The 14,543-nt window shown below is 37.7% G+C and overlaps 1 protein-coding gene across 1 annotated transcript; it reads right to left on the bottom strand.

Moving 5' to 3' along the window:
- Positions 1 to 755: 755 nt before the first annotated feature.
- Positions 756 to 13,729, bottom strand: adgrf3b (adhesion G protein-coupled receptor F3b). Its single transcript, XM_070987937.1, has 17 exons — positions 13,676 to 13,729; positions 13,467 to 13,479; positions 11,943 to 12,098; positions 10,541 to 10,693; positions 10,260 to 10,321; positions 10,097 to 10,155; positions 9,217 to 9,341; positions 7,651 to 7,881; positions 6,330 to 6,566; positions 6,023 to 6,163; positions 5,699 to 5,898; positions 4,822 to 5,007; positions 2,325 to 3,629; positions 1,452 to 1,493; positions 1,142 to 1,171; positions 980 to 1,056; positions 756 to 828 (listed from the first exon to the last, which is right to left on the bottom strand). The coding sequence occupies exons 1-16, from the start codon at positions 13,727 to 13,729 to the stop codon at positions 988 to 990; spliced, it is 3,063 nt and encodes a 1,020-aa protein (XP_070844038.1). The 3' UTR covers positions 756 to 828; positions 980 to 987.
- Between the last annotated feature and the right edge of the window lie 814 nt (positions 13,730 to 14,543).

Here is a 14,543-nt window from a genome sequence, read left to right as displayed (position 1 = left end):
ACAAAAAATTTTGCAGGAGGATAAAAAAAACTAAAAAAAATCTATCTATCTATCTATCTATCTATCTATCTATCTATCTATCTATCTATCTATCTATCTATCTATCTATCTATCTATCTATCTATCTATCTGGATGAAAAAAATGAGTATGTGCAATTGCTAAATTAATTATTTGTATAAATAAATGTATAGTTTGGATGCAAATGTCTCAATCATGCTCAGTGTAATGAACAATAACAGAAATTATATTCCATGTTTTTATTTGACTACATATTATTTCATATGCATATAACTCTAATACACATAGTGGTTAGATGCACACAGTTTACAGGTTATGGTTCATATCACAAAACAAAATAATCAAACCAAGCCAAACTTCTCTGTTTTGTTCTATATAAAGTCAGCACTCACAATCTTTGTATTCAGAATACACAACATCCAATTAGGTGGTACATACAATGAAGAAAATGAAGTGATGAAAGTGAAGAAAGTCTATACCTTAACCATATTTACATTTTACTCCCTAGAGCAGGATTTGACTTAATGTGAAATCTTTGTCAGCCTCAGCTGAGGATGATGACAATCAGTGCTAGTAAAAGTGCTACTATTAATAATGGTCAGTTCTATCACGTTAATAGATATTATCAAAGCATCAGAGTTCTATGTAATCCGCTTTAGTTAACAGGGATCCTGGTTTTAGACAACCAACTGCACTTTTGTAACCATCTAGGATCTGTAATCTAACACAAAGCAAACTCTAAGATGTATTTTCTAGTTGGCTGCAAGTGGAGCTGCACCCATGTGAGTTGCTGTTTCCATCTTCACAATCTGAAATGCAGAGATGACCAAGTACGTAGAACATTTATAGAACAGATTCATAAACTTGGAAAATAGCAAGTCAGTGTTACTTTATGCAGACAATGGTGCAGCAGAAGATGCACACAAGTAAAAAGGAGACCATTAATGACATAAATCTGACCTCAGTCTTCACTTGTCTTTTGTATATGTGGCTGAAGTCAAATTTGTCATGCTGTCACTTTTTCCTTTTGATTTTGCCTGAGGGTAGAAGCACACAGAGTTATAATGCATGTCTCTCTCACTTTATGATATAAGCCTGGATAGACTTTATTGGTAAACTTACCATTATGAGCTTTAACAGTTCCTCTCGAACCTGTCAACAATAACACAAAGATTGCTTTATGAAATGGGCAACACTAAGCATAATTATTGAGACATTTTTGGGCCCAAAGCATTTTTGGGTGGCCCCCAGACATCAAACTCATGCCTCACGTAGCACAGGTAAGACTTCAAACACTAAAGCATCATGCAGTGTTCTACTTGATCAATCATTTGAGCTGTTTTGAAGTATGTCCCTGCTTCTGACAACTGGACTTTTTCAATAAATCAATGAACAAGATGGCTACCTGTCATTGGGAAAATGACAAACATACCTTCTGCTCTGCAAAACACCCTGTTAGTAAAATGAGAAGGCCCTGCAAGAGAAGAAATGAAGTGCAACAGATGATTTTAAACTGTGTTTTAATGAAGACATTTTTGTTTAATTATTAATATTTTAAAAACCTGATGATCATACAGGGCAATAAAACTACAATACATATATATATAATGTAGAGGCTGGGGTTATGGAGTTTAATATGTGCCGTCAACAATGGTGGCTACAGTGGAAAAAAAAAAGATAAAGAAAAAAGAAATATATACATTTAACCATGGCCATCCCTTGCTTTGAATGTTACTTGCCTCACCTTACCTTTCCCTTCTCCATGCATGGTATATTTTCCTTCAAATCTGCATTTTGGTAGTGAGCGATCAAAATCTCGAGCAGTCATCTCTTTCTCACTGAATTTAATTTGGTAATTGCATAAAAATTTTGTAATCACCAGGGATGCATCGATCCAGTATGCTGACATTGACTTTAATGTCTTTATGTACTGGCCATGATATGACTGATCCACATGAAATGCAATGTCTATCTCAGTATCATAAAGTGTTCAGTGTTGCCACTTTTAATTCCATTCATTAAAAGATAAAAATGGGTCAAAATCAATGCAGCAGAAGCAGAGATAGCATTTTTTTTTCTTCATCCTTGTCTAAACATGCACCCTATATTACCCACAATGCAACTTGACATTTGGGTTGGAGCTTTGGGTGCGTTATGCTAGTAATGGCTAATGTTGCCTCGAGCTGCTAGCCTTAAGCAGTGATGAGGAGCAGGCTGTAGAGGTCTAGTAAGCTCACTTCTCCATGCCTACAGATTTGTTTTTCATTTTTAAACTAATTTCCAAACAGAGTGACTTTCAAATTACCTGGAAGGAATTGAGGATGGTGAAACTGTATTTAGCAACAGTAAACATAGGACTGTCTGCATCCAACATAAGCTGAGCAAAGCCAATAATCCATGTCACTCCAAAGATAGGCGTTAGAAAAACCACCACTTTGAGGATACTTTTGGCTGTCTCCTTGTCATCTGCTTTGCCGCCATCAGGGGCAGAGGATTTTACCAGCGTGAGAATGACGACCACCATGGAAAAAAGATTGGTCAGAATAACAGTTCCCACTGGGAGGAGGAAGGCATGCATGGAGCCCTCCAAGAGTCTCTCAAAAACCAGCCAGCAAGTTTTCGAATCATAGTAAGACTTGTCGGTGTATTTGCAATACACATAGCTAGATCCCACTATCAGGATTGGGCAAACATAGCCTACGATGCTGGAGATGAACATGAAGACTCTTTTTCTTAGCGGGCTGAAGACAAAGATCAGCTGGTGGACAAGCATGACGCTCATGCACAGCATCCAGCTGAACATGGCTAAGTAAAACAGGTGTTTGCATACGGTAAAAATGAGGCACCAGGTGTCACTGAGAGTCTCAGGAGAAGATGAAGCCAAGAAACTGCAGTTAGCGAGCAAAAGGAAGACGGCGATGTTCACCAGGGCTGTGTGGCGGAAATGTGAAAGGTTAGTTTTGACCACGGCTGACCACACCAAAGACTCAATGATGAGGAAGATCAGCAAGGAGCAGATGGACACACCCAAGCCCACACTAGTAATCATATCCAGGTCAGCAGTGGATATATCACCCTTGGCCATGAGGACAGAAAACGAAGTCAGATGGTTGCACTCGCAGTGTGTGTCGTTATCATCAGTAGTTTTGACGATACATCCTGCATCTGACCAGTCCTTGTCTGTAGTGTTCCAGAAGACACAGATAGGTTTTGAGGCATTCAGCTGATCCCTGGGGAAGTCCAGTTTAATTTGTATTGATGAGTCATTGTTGTCCTCTAATGTGGCCAATAGTAAGAGACCAGTAGGCACAGTTTGGCCGTAGTTGTTTCTTAATTTATCCATTAGGTTTTTCACAGCAACAGTTTTCATTATTCCAGTGGTCTCATTTAGATTCACACCGATGTCAAACACGGACACATTACAGTCACGACCTGAGCAGACTTTGAGCTGTAAGTTTTGACTGTTGACTTCATTCGTATGGTTGACCTTGATGTTCTTCACCAGACCCTCCACAGACTGAAGATAATCTGATGACATGTTGTGAACAACAGACTGGTTGACCCCACTCCAGGTCTTGTTCAAGATATTGCTTGTTGCGCTAACAACATCCTGAAACAGAAGAATAAAAACAATCAGTGCTGAGGGATATTTTATCACGAGATATCCCAAGCCTACAAATCAGTATCAGTGCCTTTCATAATTTAATGGATCTGTACTGGCTAAAATAAAGCCATTCAAAATCCATCCTTTAGTATTCTGTGTTACTCTCCTTTACCACAGTATACAGTGCGAGCATTTCACTGCTTTTCAAGTGCAAATGAAAGTTAAAATGTGTGAATGTCAAAAAGATTTGGATGTACTGGTGGAGTGACTGGGTTCTGACATTGAGGTTGCCATGATGCATGGATTTGCTGAACTACGATATCTATTAGCACACAGTAGTGTACAAAACATTCAGGCAGCACATTAGCATTTGTGGTGGGTGCTGATCATCGCTTTCACCGGTCACAATTATAGACATCTCAGGCAGCATATCATGTCAGCTTGTCTGTTGACTGATTAACCCTCTCTGCAATCAGGTGTCTGTACTCAGTACACTCATAGCAGTATGGTGTTGCAGAGTTGAGGTTCTTCCCACTGAAACAATATTAGTCTCTCCAATGGCACGCAGCATGTCAAGTCAGAACTTCCCAATTAAACTTTGCTTCCTATCATATCAAAATTTAAGCATAGACTTAATAGTTTTGTACCAGGACCTTCAGCATCTGTATATACAGTAGTAGCTTGTGATAAATAAGGTGAGTCAGATTAAGTAGGCTAAAGGTGTTATTTTGATGGGTCAGATATGTAATTAATCAATTTTTACCCGATATTAAAGGACTCTGATCAATAACTTCACCAAAAATCCATACTGACGTCACGTTATAACAATAAAACAATTTCCATGACAACTGAGCAACCCCATCTATTCAGGAAGGTCACGAGCAGTGTTGTGCAAGTTAATTTCACAGCTCAAAATTGAGTTCACACAAATGAAAATGAACAAATTCATAATCATTGTTGACAATTTTGAATTTTGAACTAAGTTCACAGTCCCCAAAAATGAACTGGTTCATGTTCAGTTCTTCCATGTTTTAAAAATGAGCTGCAAAGGCTGAAGATCTCCAGCACTGTAGTCTAGCAGGTTACACATCTGTCTCTGTGTTGCTCTATTAACGCGTTCATGCACAACACAACACAGGATTTAATAAAGCTTTGGAAAAAACACTCCACATGTAAATGATAAACAACAGCGGCTTACAGGCAAGACATCCTCCTGTAAGGGCACATTTTCTGATGCAATGGCCATCACATTAAGAACACTGATGGAAGCGGTAATATCGGCCATAGTTTCACTGGAGTCAGAATCAGATGCGGTGATGTTCTTAAGTCCATTAAATATATCCATGGCCACACTCTGGGAAGCCCCAAGGCCCTTTAGGAAGTTCTAGGAAAAAACAAAACAAGACACTATAATCTCCATGTAACAGTGTACAAAACCATACAAATGATATAACTACACAGAATACTGATGGACTCTAAATAGTTGTAAGCTTAAAGACACATTTCTGGCTGATTATACACTTCACAAAGTTTTACCATCAATACAATTGAAAACAATGAAAAAATATTCCAAAATGTGAGTTATGTTGTACAAGTTAGCAAATTTGCTAATTTCTGTTGCTTTTCTGCACCCAAATTTGCTTACATTCTGAGTCTGAACAACTACATACCCTGTAAGGGCTATGACAGAGTTAGCATTAGATCATTAACACATTCAGCAGTTAGCCCGCTAGAAATGTGAATTTATCTCCAATTCCTATAGATACAAATGTTGAGTTCCATTGCAGTAATCTCTGAAGTAGTCACAGTAGCTTGAGTCACTAATTATAACATCAAATATTGTTGTCAAACAATATGAGCTTTGTAATTAACATTAGCAAGCTAGCTGTCTGTTATGGTAATAGTAAAAATTATGAGGCACATTAAAGATCTTTTTTCTTTTTGTGATTTTTTTGGTGCCATTAATGTATAAAACTGAAAATAAACTTACACAAAATATAAAAACGTATATTGTTTTGACAAAAACCGATAGAACCTTATAATTCTGAGGTCACGAGCTGCAAGGCCACACTCACGTTTGCAGCTTTTAAAATTTTAATCAGCTCCTGATTGACACAGTAGAAAAACACCAGCTTCCAGGTAGTGCCTTCACAAGTGCGTGTCTTATAACCAACCCTGCCCTCTGCACATGTTCGATTGATCACTGTGTCTCCAGCTGGGGCTTTGGGCCAAAGATCTCCATTTACTACTTCGTCACTGCAAAATTGTGAACCCTCTTGGAAAAAATATGGGGAATCATTAGCTGATGCAAGAGACAATGCAAATAAATATAATAATATATAAAAAAGAAAATAGTAACAGAAATTGCCAGTGTCGTATTATACCATAGACTATGTTACCATAAATGACTGGGATATCCACTTGTGCACTTTTTTCCTGTTCCCTGCTGTTTTTAAAAGTGACATTAACATATTGTGCATCCATGGTTTTTTGGCAGCTAATAGGAACACTGAAATCATACACCAGGTGATCTCCATCAGCTGTAAGGAAAAATTAATATTAGTGTCATTGCTTTGAGGATTTTACATGCATCTTGTAAAACAGGAATACTGTGAATTTAAATTTGCACAAATATTAGCAATTAAAGTAGCATTTTATGCTGTAGCTAACAGAAAGAATGAAAGAGACACTGCAGGGTTGTCTTACATTTGTTAAATAGTTCAGATTTCCCTTCACCCATGTAGCTCCACCAAACATCAAAGCTCTCTATGCTGTTTAAAATGGTTGCAGTGACGCTAATGCTGACGCTTTCAGGGCCCTGGGAACAGTCCACAGTAAGGGGGTTGATCTTCAAGGTGATCTCATCAGGAAGGAGTGCCACACTCAGCTGTGTCTTTGCTGTGTGCCTGACTGACCCACTGGTGAATCCACACTCATATGTGCCTGCAGGGAACATGAAGACAAATTCAAACTCCAGCTTCAGCTGGGCTGCACCTGTACCATTTCTTCTCTTACATGACTCAGATCAGAAGTGTCACCAGCAGATTTGTCATGAAATTAAACATACTTAACTTCTATGGTGTCAACTTCTGTGGTGTGGCACTGACTGGCATTGGTGGAAGAACAACTTAAATCATTTACTTAAGTATTAGTACAAAACAGTCCTGCTTTCAAATACCAACTTAAGTAAAAGTACAGATGTATTATTAGCAAAATGATGAAAAATATATATAAAAAAAGTGGAAATTCTACAGAAAAATGTCCCTTGTGAATTGTATATTATTATGTATGGCATTATGGATTGTTAATATCGTGGATCAGCTTGACACTGAGCTGAGTTTTAACTACTTATATACAGTTCGCTACATAGTCCAGTTGTTCCCAACCTGAAGGGTCAAACTGATAGGGAGTGATGTGACTAATGAGGTAAGAAGAAGAAGAAGAAGAAGAAACAAAACAAAGAGAAACATGGATAAGACCTCAGTCATTTAAATCAAACAATTTGAGAAGTTCAGAGGGGAAATGTCCAGTTGGACAACAACAACTCATGGCATTTCAAATGATCATATGCCACAAAAGATTAAAAACAGCTGGTTTAATCTTTAACAATTGACTGTGTTTGATAAGCTCACCACTAATTGTCAGAAAATCTTAATCTCAATGAAAACTTGCAAACCCAGTGGAGTAAAAAAAGTGAAATATCTCCCTTTAAAAAGTAGTGGAGTAGAGAAGCATAAAATAGAAATACTTGATTAAATTACAAGTGATTTGAATCATAGCACACAGTAATTAACATACAGAGTTATGGTCTAAAGTAGGGTGAACTGAATTAATAGATGGGACGGCTAACAATGAATTACTATTTGTGACTGCCAACAGAAATATTGGACCAATCATAACAGTACTGTAACTGTTAGTCAGAACCCATTTTTTTTATTCTTATTTTTCTATTTTTATTTTTTATTTTATTTTATTTTTTTTATTTTTTTACAACTTTGGCCAAATTAAAATTTTTGTTTGCACTTGCCTGCCCAGATCCCTGTCACCTTCTGGAGAGTTACTGCAACACAAGACTTGTATTGCTCTGTGGAACAGCTGTGGTTCAGTTTCACCACACTGCCCTTGTTGAGCTCAAAGCGCTCATGCTTCTTGCTCATGTTCCAGCCAGCGCTGTCCGTCGCCTCCTCCAATGTGCATTTCAGTTCTGGAGAGGACAGGTAGCATGCTGCAGTCTCTGGCGACTCTATGGTAACCATTCCTGTGTGAAGAAAAGAAAAATAAATACACATTATGATCATGCTAGAAGTAGGAGGTATAGCCTTTCAATGCCAGTCCAGTGGTTTTGTGAGCCCCTACATCCATCTGTCTATCTATCCAAGACTTGGGTAATAATACGTTTGGTCACTGTCTTGACCAACGCCTATTTATCTTAAACTGGAAAATGGATGGTTTTCAATAAGTATGCCATGGATATCTGTGGTTGCCAGAGGATGAATATTCATATCTCTAACAAACTCTGACATATACCGTCATCCCTGCCGAGCACGATGTCCACGATTTTCAAAAACCATTTAAAATGTGCACTCATCAGACCACAGCACACTTTTCAACCTTGTGTCGATCCATCTCACATGACATCAAGCCCAGGAAAATCACTTGCATTTCTGAATATTGTTTGCATGAGTCTTAACCTGCATTTGCAGCCACAGCAACAGACTGACCTTCAAAAAGGACTTGCAAATGATTGCGTTCTGTTTTTACCCATGCTTTACATGGCATCCAAGTTTTTTGGAAATGACGGTGAATATAAAAATAGGTAATTGAAAACAACTTTATCGGAATTTGGCTTAGCTATCCTAAACATCCAGGATCATAAATGTCGGTTCCAACAACATTCAGTTTGTTTAAATGCACTTACATAAGTAAGCTGATAACCTTTTGTAATCAGTCTAGGGAAGTAGAGAAACCTGATGTCCCTGGGTAGATTTCTACTGGTGTGGCTGGATTAGAGGAGACATAATTATATACATCCTCATATTCAAAATAATTCCATCCAAAGTCAGACTATAAGTGAAAGACAAAGCAGCCCCTGTCTAAATAAGCTAGCATTCCCAAACTGAACACTTGAGTCTGCTTGACACACACACACACACACACACACACACACACACACACACACACACACACACACACACACACACACACACACACACACACAGACAAAGTTAGGTGAAATAATTAAGCAAAGCTTTGAAAGTTAAGTTGAGAGTGGGGTAGAAATACACAGATTCACAGTAACCATTGCATGTAAATGCATTGTCTGATTACTTGGTAAGAAACCTGGTTACTCTGAGTAACCTATTTTCTTGAGTGCATAAAAATGTTAATCCGATTTGGTTTTTGTCTAATATAAGAACAGATTCCTGGATTTTTGAGTATAATAATGAAATAATGAGTGTACTCAGAGTGCAGAGCAAGAAAACACAGCAGATAGTAGTCTTCCGAGAGCATGTAGTACAACATCTAAGAAATTCTTACAGAACCATCATGTTCGAAATGAATGGCAAATAAGCAGCAACACTTTTTTACTGACCTAAAGTGTCCACCCAAAGTATTGCTCCAAGACTGGTTTGTAGGTCGGTGATTAAGCGTTGAAGTGTAGAAGTATTAAATTTGACGCTGACTGCTGCCTCAAAGTCAGCAATTCTGCTGCCTTCCCTTTAACATTTGGAAAGAATCGATGAAAGATCATTGGTTAGTGACAGAAATTGTTTCTGATAAAAGTGGTGTGAGATTTACAACTGGAGTGTTTATAACTAAAGAGTGATAGCTGTCTGACCTTAGCTTTCTGTGCAGTATTTTCATTAATTTATCTATTTTTCTTTTCGAAGTCTGTTCATCCGATGTCAAATAATAGTGTTTGCCAGATGTAACTGGGTTATAGGATCTCCTAAAAGTTTAGTTAGTGATGGGTATGAGCAATAGCTTAAACAACTATTAATTGGATACATCTACTCAAAATTTTTTTCCCCTTTATCATCTTTGGAACGTTCACACAAATATGGGGAAAACACACACGGACAAAAATAAATAAATAAATAAATAAATAAATAAATAATACCCCAAAAATACCAGACTGGTATAAGATGCTATATTTTACTTGAATTTGCATATGAAAATCAGGGGTTGTATTATGTTTCAGCTCTAGACTTTTAGGTTTTATTCACAACAGATCAGATATATTTTCTGAATGGAAAAAACATGTTGCGTTATGGGTAGTTTGTAGCCTTATAATTAATTAGCTGTTGGATTTATTGGCATTGACCAGCGAAGTTGCAGAGTTGGTTTTGTCCATGGTTTGTCCATTCTGGGCTGCTGTAGAAACATGGCAGTGAAAAACGGCACATTCTATGGAAGACCACCCACTAAACGAGACTTAAAGAATAAATCCACATCTTTTCAAAGTACAATACCTTTCACCGGTTACATTCAGGGACTCAAAGCCATTCAGTCCTTCGAAGGCAGTTCTAAGCTTTGAAAAGAAAGAGCATAAAATCATTTATATTTGACTGTAACACCATAGCAAATATCTTTAGGAATATAGAGGTTTAATTTTGTGCTGTGAGTGACGTGTACCTCGGTCGTTTTGCTGGCACTCCAGGTGCTTGCAGCCATTATAACTGATCCATTGATGTGAACTGTGTTGATTGCAAATATTATCGTTAGCTTCAAGTCTGATATTGACAAGCATATTTGTTTAAATAAATGTGAAATATGGCAATAAAATCTAATAACAAAGCGATAAACAGGAACACTCTCAGACCTTGATGTCACGCTAAATTACAAAATACAATGAATCATTAACAGAAAATGTTAATGAAAATGCAGCAACAAAGGAAATTTGACATGTATGTTACCTTTGACTTTGGCAATGCAGAGTGGTATGATGTGGGACACATTTTGTTTGCAAGTAGTTTCACGGCAACACTTGTGATCGTAGCACACTTCATTGCTCCAAATGTATCCATTAGAGCAGTTGCAGCTAAAAATATCTCCAGCAATCAAGCAATCTAGCAACAGAAGGACAACTGAAGCAGTTTTTGATCAACTGTGGCCTCTACTGAGAAATCAGCAGTCACTGGCAGTATAAAACCAAAGTATAACCATGTGAGGCAATTAAGCATATAGTTATAAATGTGCACAAAAAATATTAGGATGATGGGTCTACTAGTATGTGACATTAGCTGCGGACAGATGCACACACAGACGCGCACACATTTTTAGGTCTCGACTTCAGCTTCCATGTCAACTACTTCTGCAAGTCAAACCTGAAAGGAGCAGGTTTTGTTCAGGAATAAAGATAAAAACAAATAAAGACCCGCTGTGGACTTACTCTTCCTTTTGGTATTTAGTTAGTGTATCATGTTAGGCTGAATTGAGTTTAATTGTAGCGCTGTGCTTTATTTTTACAACTTTTCCTTATTGAACCATTACTTTTTACTTGTGTCATGAATGAATTTCAGAGTGGTAATGAATAATTTCATTTATCTCAGTAAATATGCTGCTCTGGATCTGATGGTGTTGCTTATGATCAGCAGTGTACCACAAACCCTGCCTCTTTCACAGGCGTAAACTCATATTTTCATTCTTAAACCCCAAGTTAAAAAAAGCGAAGTGTTAACTAGCTTTGTGGGAGCAGCTATCCAGGATCACCAGTGTATAGATACCTCAAAAAGAGTCTCATCTAATCTACATCTACATCTATGTACCTTCACTCTTGGATCTGTGTTTTACATCCATGTTTGCCCAGGAGGTAGCAGGCTTAAACTGTGCTGAACAAGGAACAAATGAATGGGAGGTGCCAAAAAGGCTGCAGTTGGATCTTTCAGCCCCTAGCCTCTAAATGTTACACAGAATTCCTGAATCTACATCCTACTCAAAGATTATGTTTAATATTTATTCAACTACCTGACTTTAATTTGAACCTTAACTAACTCAACAACATAGGCTTGATAGACATGCTGATGCCAGTCATTTATCATGGCAGGTGGTGAGCTTCCTAGCTTTTCCAAACCCTAAGATAGGTACTCTGTGAGCCTTTTCATTGCAGATGTGGATTTGATTCATATTTAAATAACTGTCCAGTGCATGCTGAGCTGTATTGAATCCATGCTACCTCCATCCATCCATCCATCCATCCATCCATCCATCCATCCATCCATCCATCCATCCATCCATCCATCCATCCATTAAAGGAGATTAAAGAAAATCAGTTTGGATTTATAACCAAATAAATAATAAAGTTTTTCAGCACAATACCTGCTACCACTTCATTGTGTAAGAGGGTCACCATGTGTGATGTTCCACTTGTATCGGTCACTTTGAGGTCATCTGTCATATTTAAAACTGAAACGATGGTCTGGGCTTCGAGCGTGACATTACTCTCCAACATCAGCTCAGCTATGAAGACGTCTTCTGCAACAACACAAGATTCGAGGTGTTTTCTTTTTTTATATTTTCAACAACTTGGTAAAGGGATTTGATGCATGACTGTGTTTCACTTTGGAAGTACATGACTTCATGGTCATACATTGGTAAGCAGTGGATTTCTGCTGTAGTAAACAAAATTGATGGACTGAAGGGTTGATGCTCAAAATATGCAAGGAGAACTTTCCAGAAATTATGACTTTGTAAGAAAACCAATAGTTTGAGCGCATCTGAAAACATGGGCAGAGGGCAAAGTCAATCATATGGTCAATGGGCCCCTGCAAGGCTAGTAAGCAAATGAGACTGAAAAATAAGACCAACAGTGCAGTGGAATGGCAGGATGGCAAAACGAGAACATGCATACATGATGATATGTGGCTATGGTGATGTATCCTTTACAAAGAATGCAATAAAATATCATAAATAAAATTATTTTGCATGTATTGCTGCCTATTCAAGTGCTGCAGCTATTAAATGTTGCTTTCTCGTAATATTCTACTGCAAACTTAAAATTAATGTTGCAGCTTCTTGTTTTTCGGATTGCTAAAGTGTTTCCCTTGTACGAGGGTGATACTGTAACATTATAGGCCCACATGATGGCCTGTGTAACATCCAGTTAAAATTTTTGAACTTTGGATATTAACCTCTACACTCACTGTTGCTGGTGTTCCCTGCCATCCTCACCAAATTTCACCATCCTGCTCTCCTCCACTAGAATAATATTTTGTTGTCTACCATCGGCCTGAATCCAATTGAATGCAGCATTAGACATTTTTAAAACATGGATAATCTCCACTAAAACAGCTAAAATGGACAAAACATGCACATACACACATATGTATTACATGCAGTACATGTACATATAATACATACACTTCACATGGAATGTTGTTTTTCATGTTTTATATAATAGATACAGTGGTTACTACGTCATCTAAATTGCTTAGCTTGGTTGCTAATAGCTATCTCCATTTTGTCCTCTTAAAGGTCAGCACTGTCACAACAGCTTGTTATTGGATAATAACAAGCTAATAAAATTGTATTGTTTTTACTTGAACAGCGGAGGGCACAGTCATATTAGTCAAGAAGACAGACTCTCATCATCCTTTGCGCGCAAGCCAAGTGCTGCGAGAAATAAACCCATCGAGAAAATTATGGATGAACGTGCTGATAACAAAAAAGAGACTGAAGATGCTCCATTGACTTTTAGAGCTGATGTGTGGGTACATTTTGGTTTTCCTGTTTCAAGAACTGACAATGGTGAGAAGAAAACTGATGAATGGAAAACAACTTGCAAATACTATTATTATTATTTTATTTAAGTGTCCTATGTGGCAATGTGGACAAGTGACTCACCTGATGCAAGGACCTGCAATGGCAAGAACAGAATTTTAGTCTTATGTCAAATTTTAGTTTTTTTCCTTTTCAGCATACCAAATAAACACAATATACATATTTTTCATCAGTAAATTAAACTGTTTACATACAAGCAGCTTTCTAGATTGCGTTGAACTAGAACACTAAACATAGCGATGCATTATACTAGACTAGAGAGGCATAATTACCTGATAGAAGATGCAAGCAGCTCCAATTAGAAACATAAACACCTTGGAACACATTGTTAATACTGGTGGAGAAACAAACATGGAAGATCAGTAGCAACAAATGAGGGATAGCAACAAGTGAGAAATAAAAAGACTGAAGATGTATACTCACAAATGCATAAATGCATACACACGCACGCACGCACGCACGCACGCACGCACGCACGCACGCACGCACGCACGCACGCACGCACATATTTACATACATGAACTTATAAATATTATGAACTCATTTCAATGTCAGGACTTTTACATAATGTTCTCACATATGTGGATGACAAACCCTCTTTGGATAAAATTAGCAGCATTTAAAATAAACTCTATTCCAGTGTCTAAAAGTCTGCAGTCTTAATTATCAGAGACTTTTGTGGTGACTCCCTGACCTTTCCCCTAATGCCTGCAACAGGCCAGATTTCCCAGTTATACAAAACAAATTGAATTTTTTTTTTTTTTTTTTTTTAAATTTGGCTACTGCATTAGCTCTGCCCTCGGATAAAAATGTCAACCTATTATACTACAGTATATTATGGCAGCTTTAAACCCAAATTCCAGTCTTGATAATGTTTTTATTTTCAATTATGATCACTTAGGAAATACTCATAGTACTTCTAAGTCAGAGTCTTTACTTAAAAAGTCTGCAGCTATGCTATTAACCAGAACCAAGGGGAGAGAGCACATTCATCCAGTTTTAGATGCTTTGCACAGGCTTCCTGTAACATTCAGAGCAACAAGTGAGAGAAATTTCGCATCATCCTCTGGAAACACACAAGCGGTAAGAGGTGCACTTGCCCTCTGAAATGATAGTTTGCATCACGTAACATAACATCAA

The sequence above is a fragment of the Chaetodon trifascialis genome, chromosome 19 (assembly GCF_039877785.1).
Source record: "Chaetodon trifascialis isolate fChaTrf1 chromosome 19, fChaTrf1.hap1, whole genome shotgun sequence".
In the NCBI taxonomy this organism is placed as follows: Eukaryota; Metazoa; Chordata; class Actinopteri; order Chaetodontiformes; family Chaetodontidae; genus Chaetodon; species Chaetodon trifascialis.
Note: the sequence above shows the minus strand (reverse complement) of the source record. Positions and strands in the feature narration are given on the sequence as shown.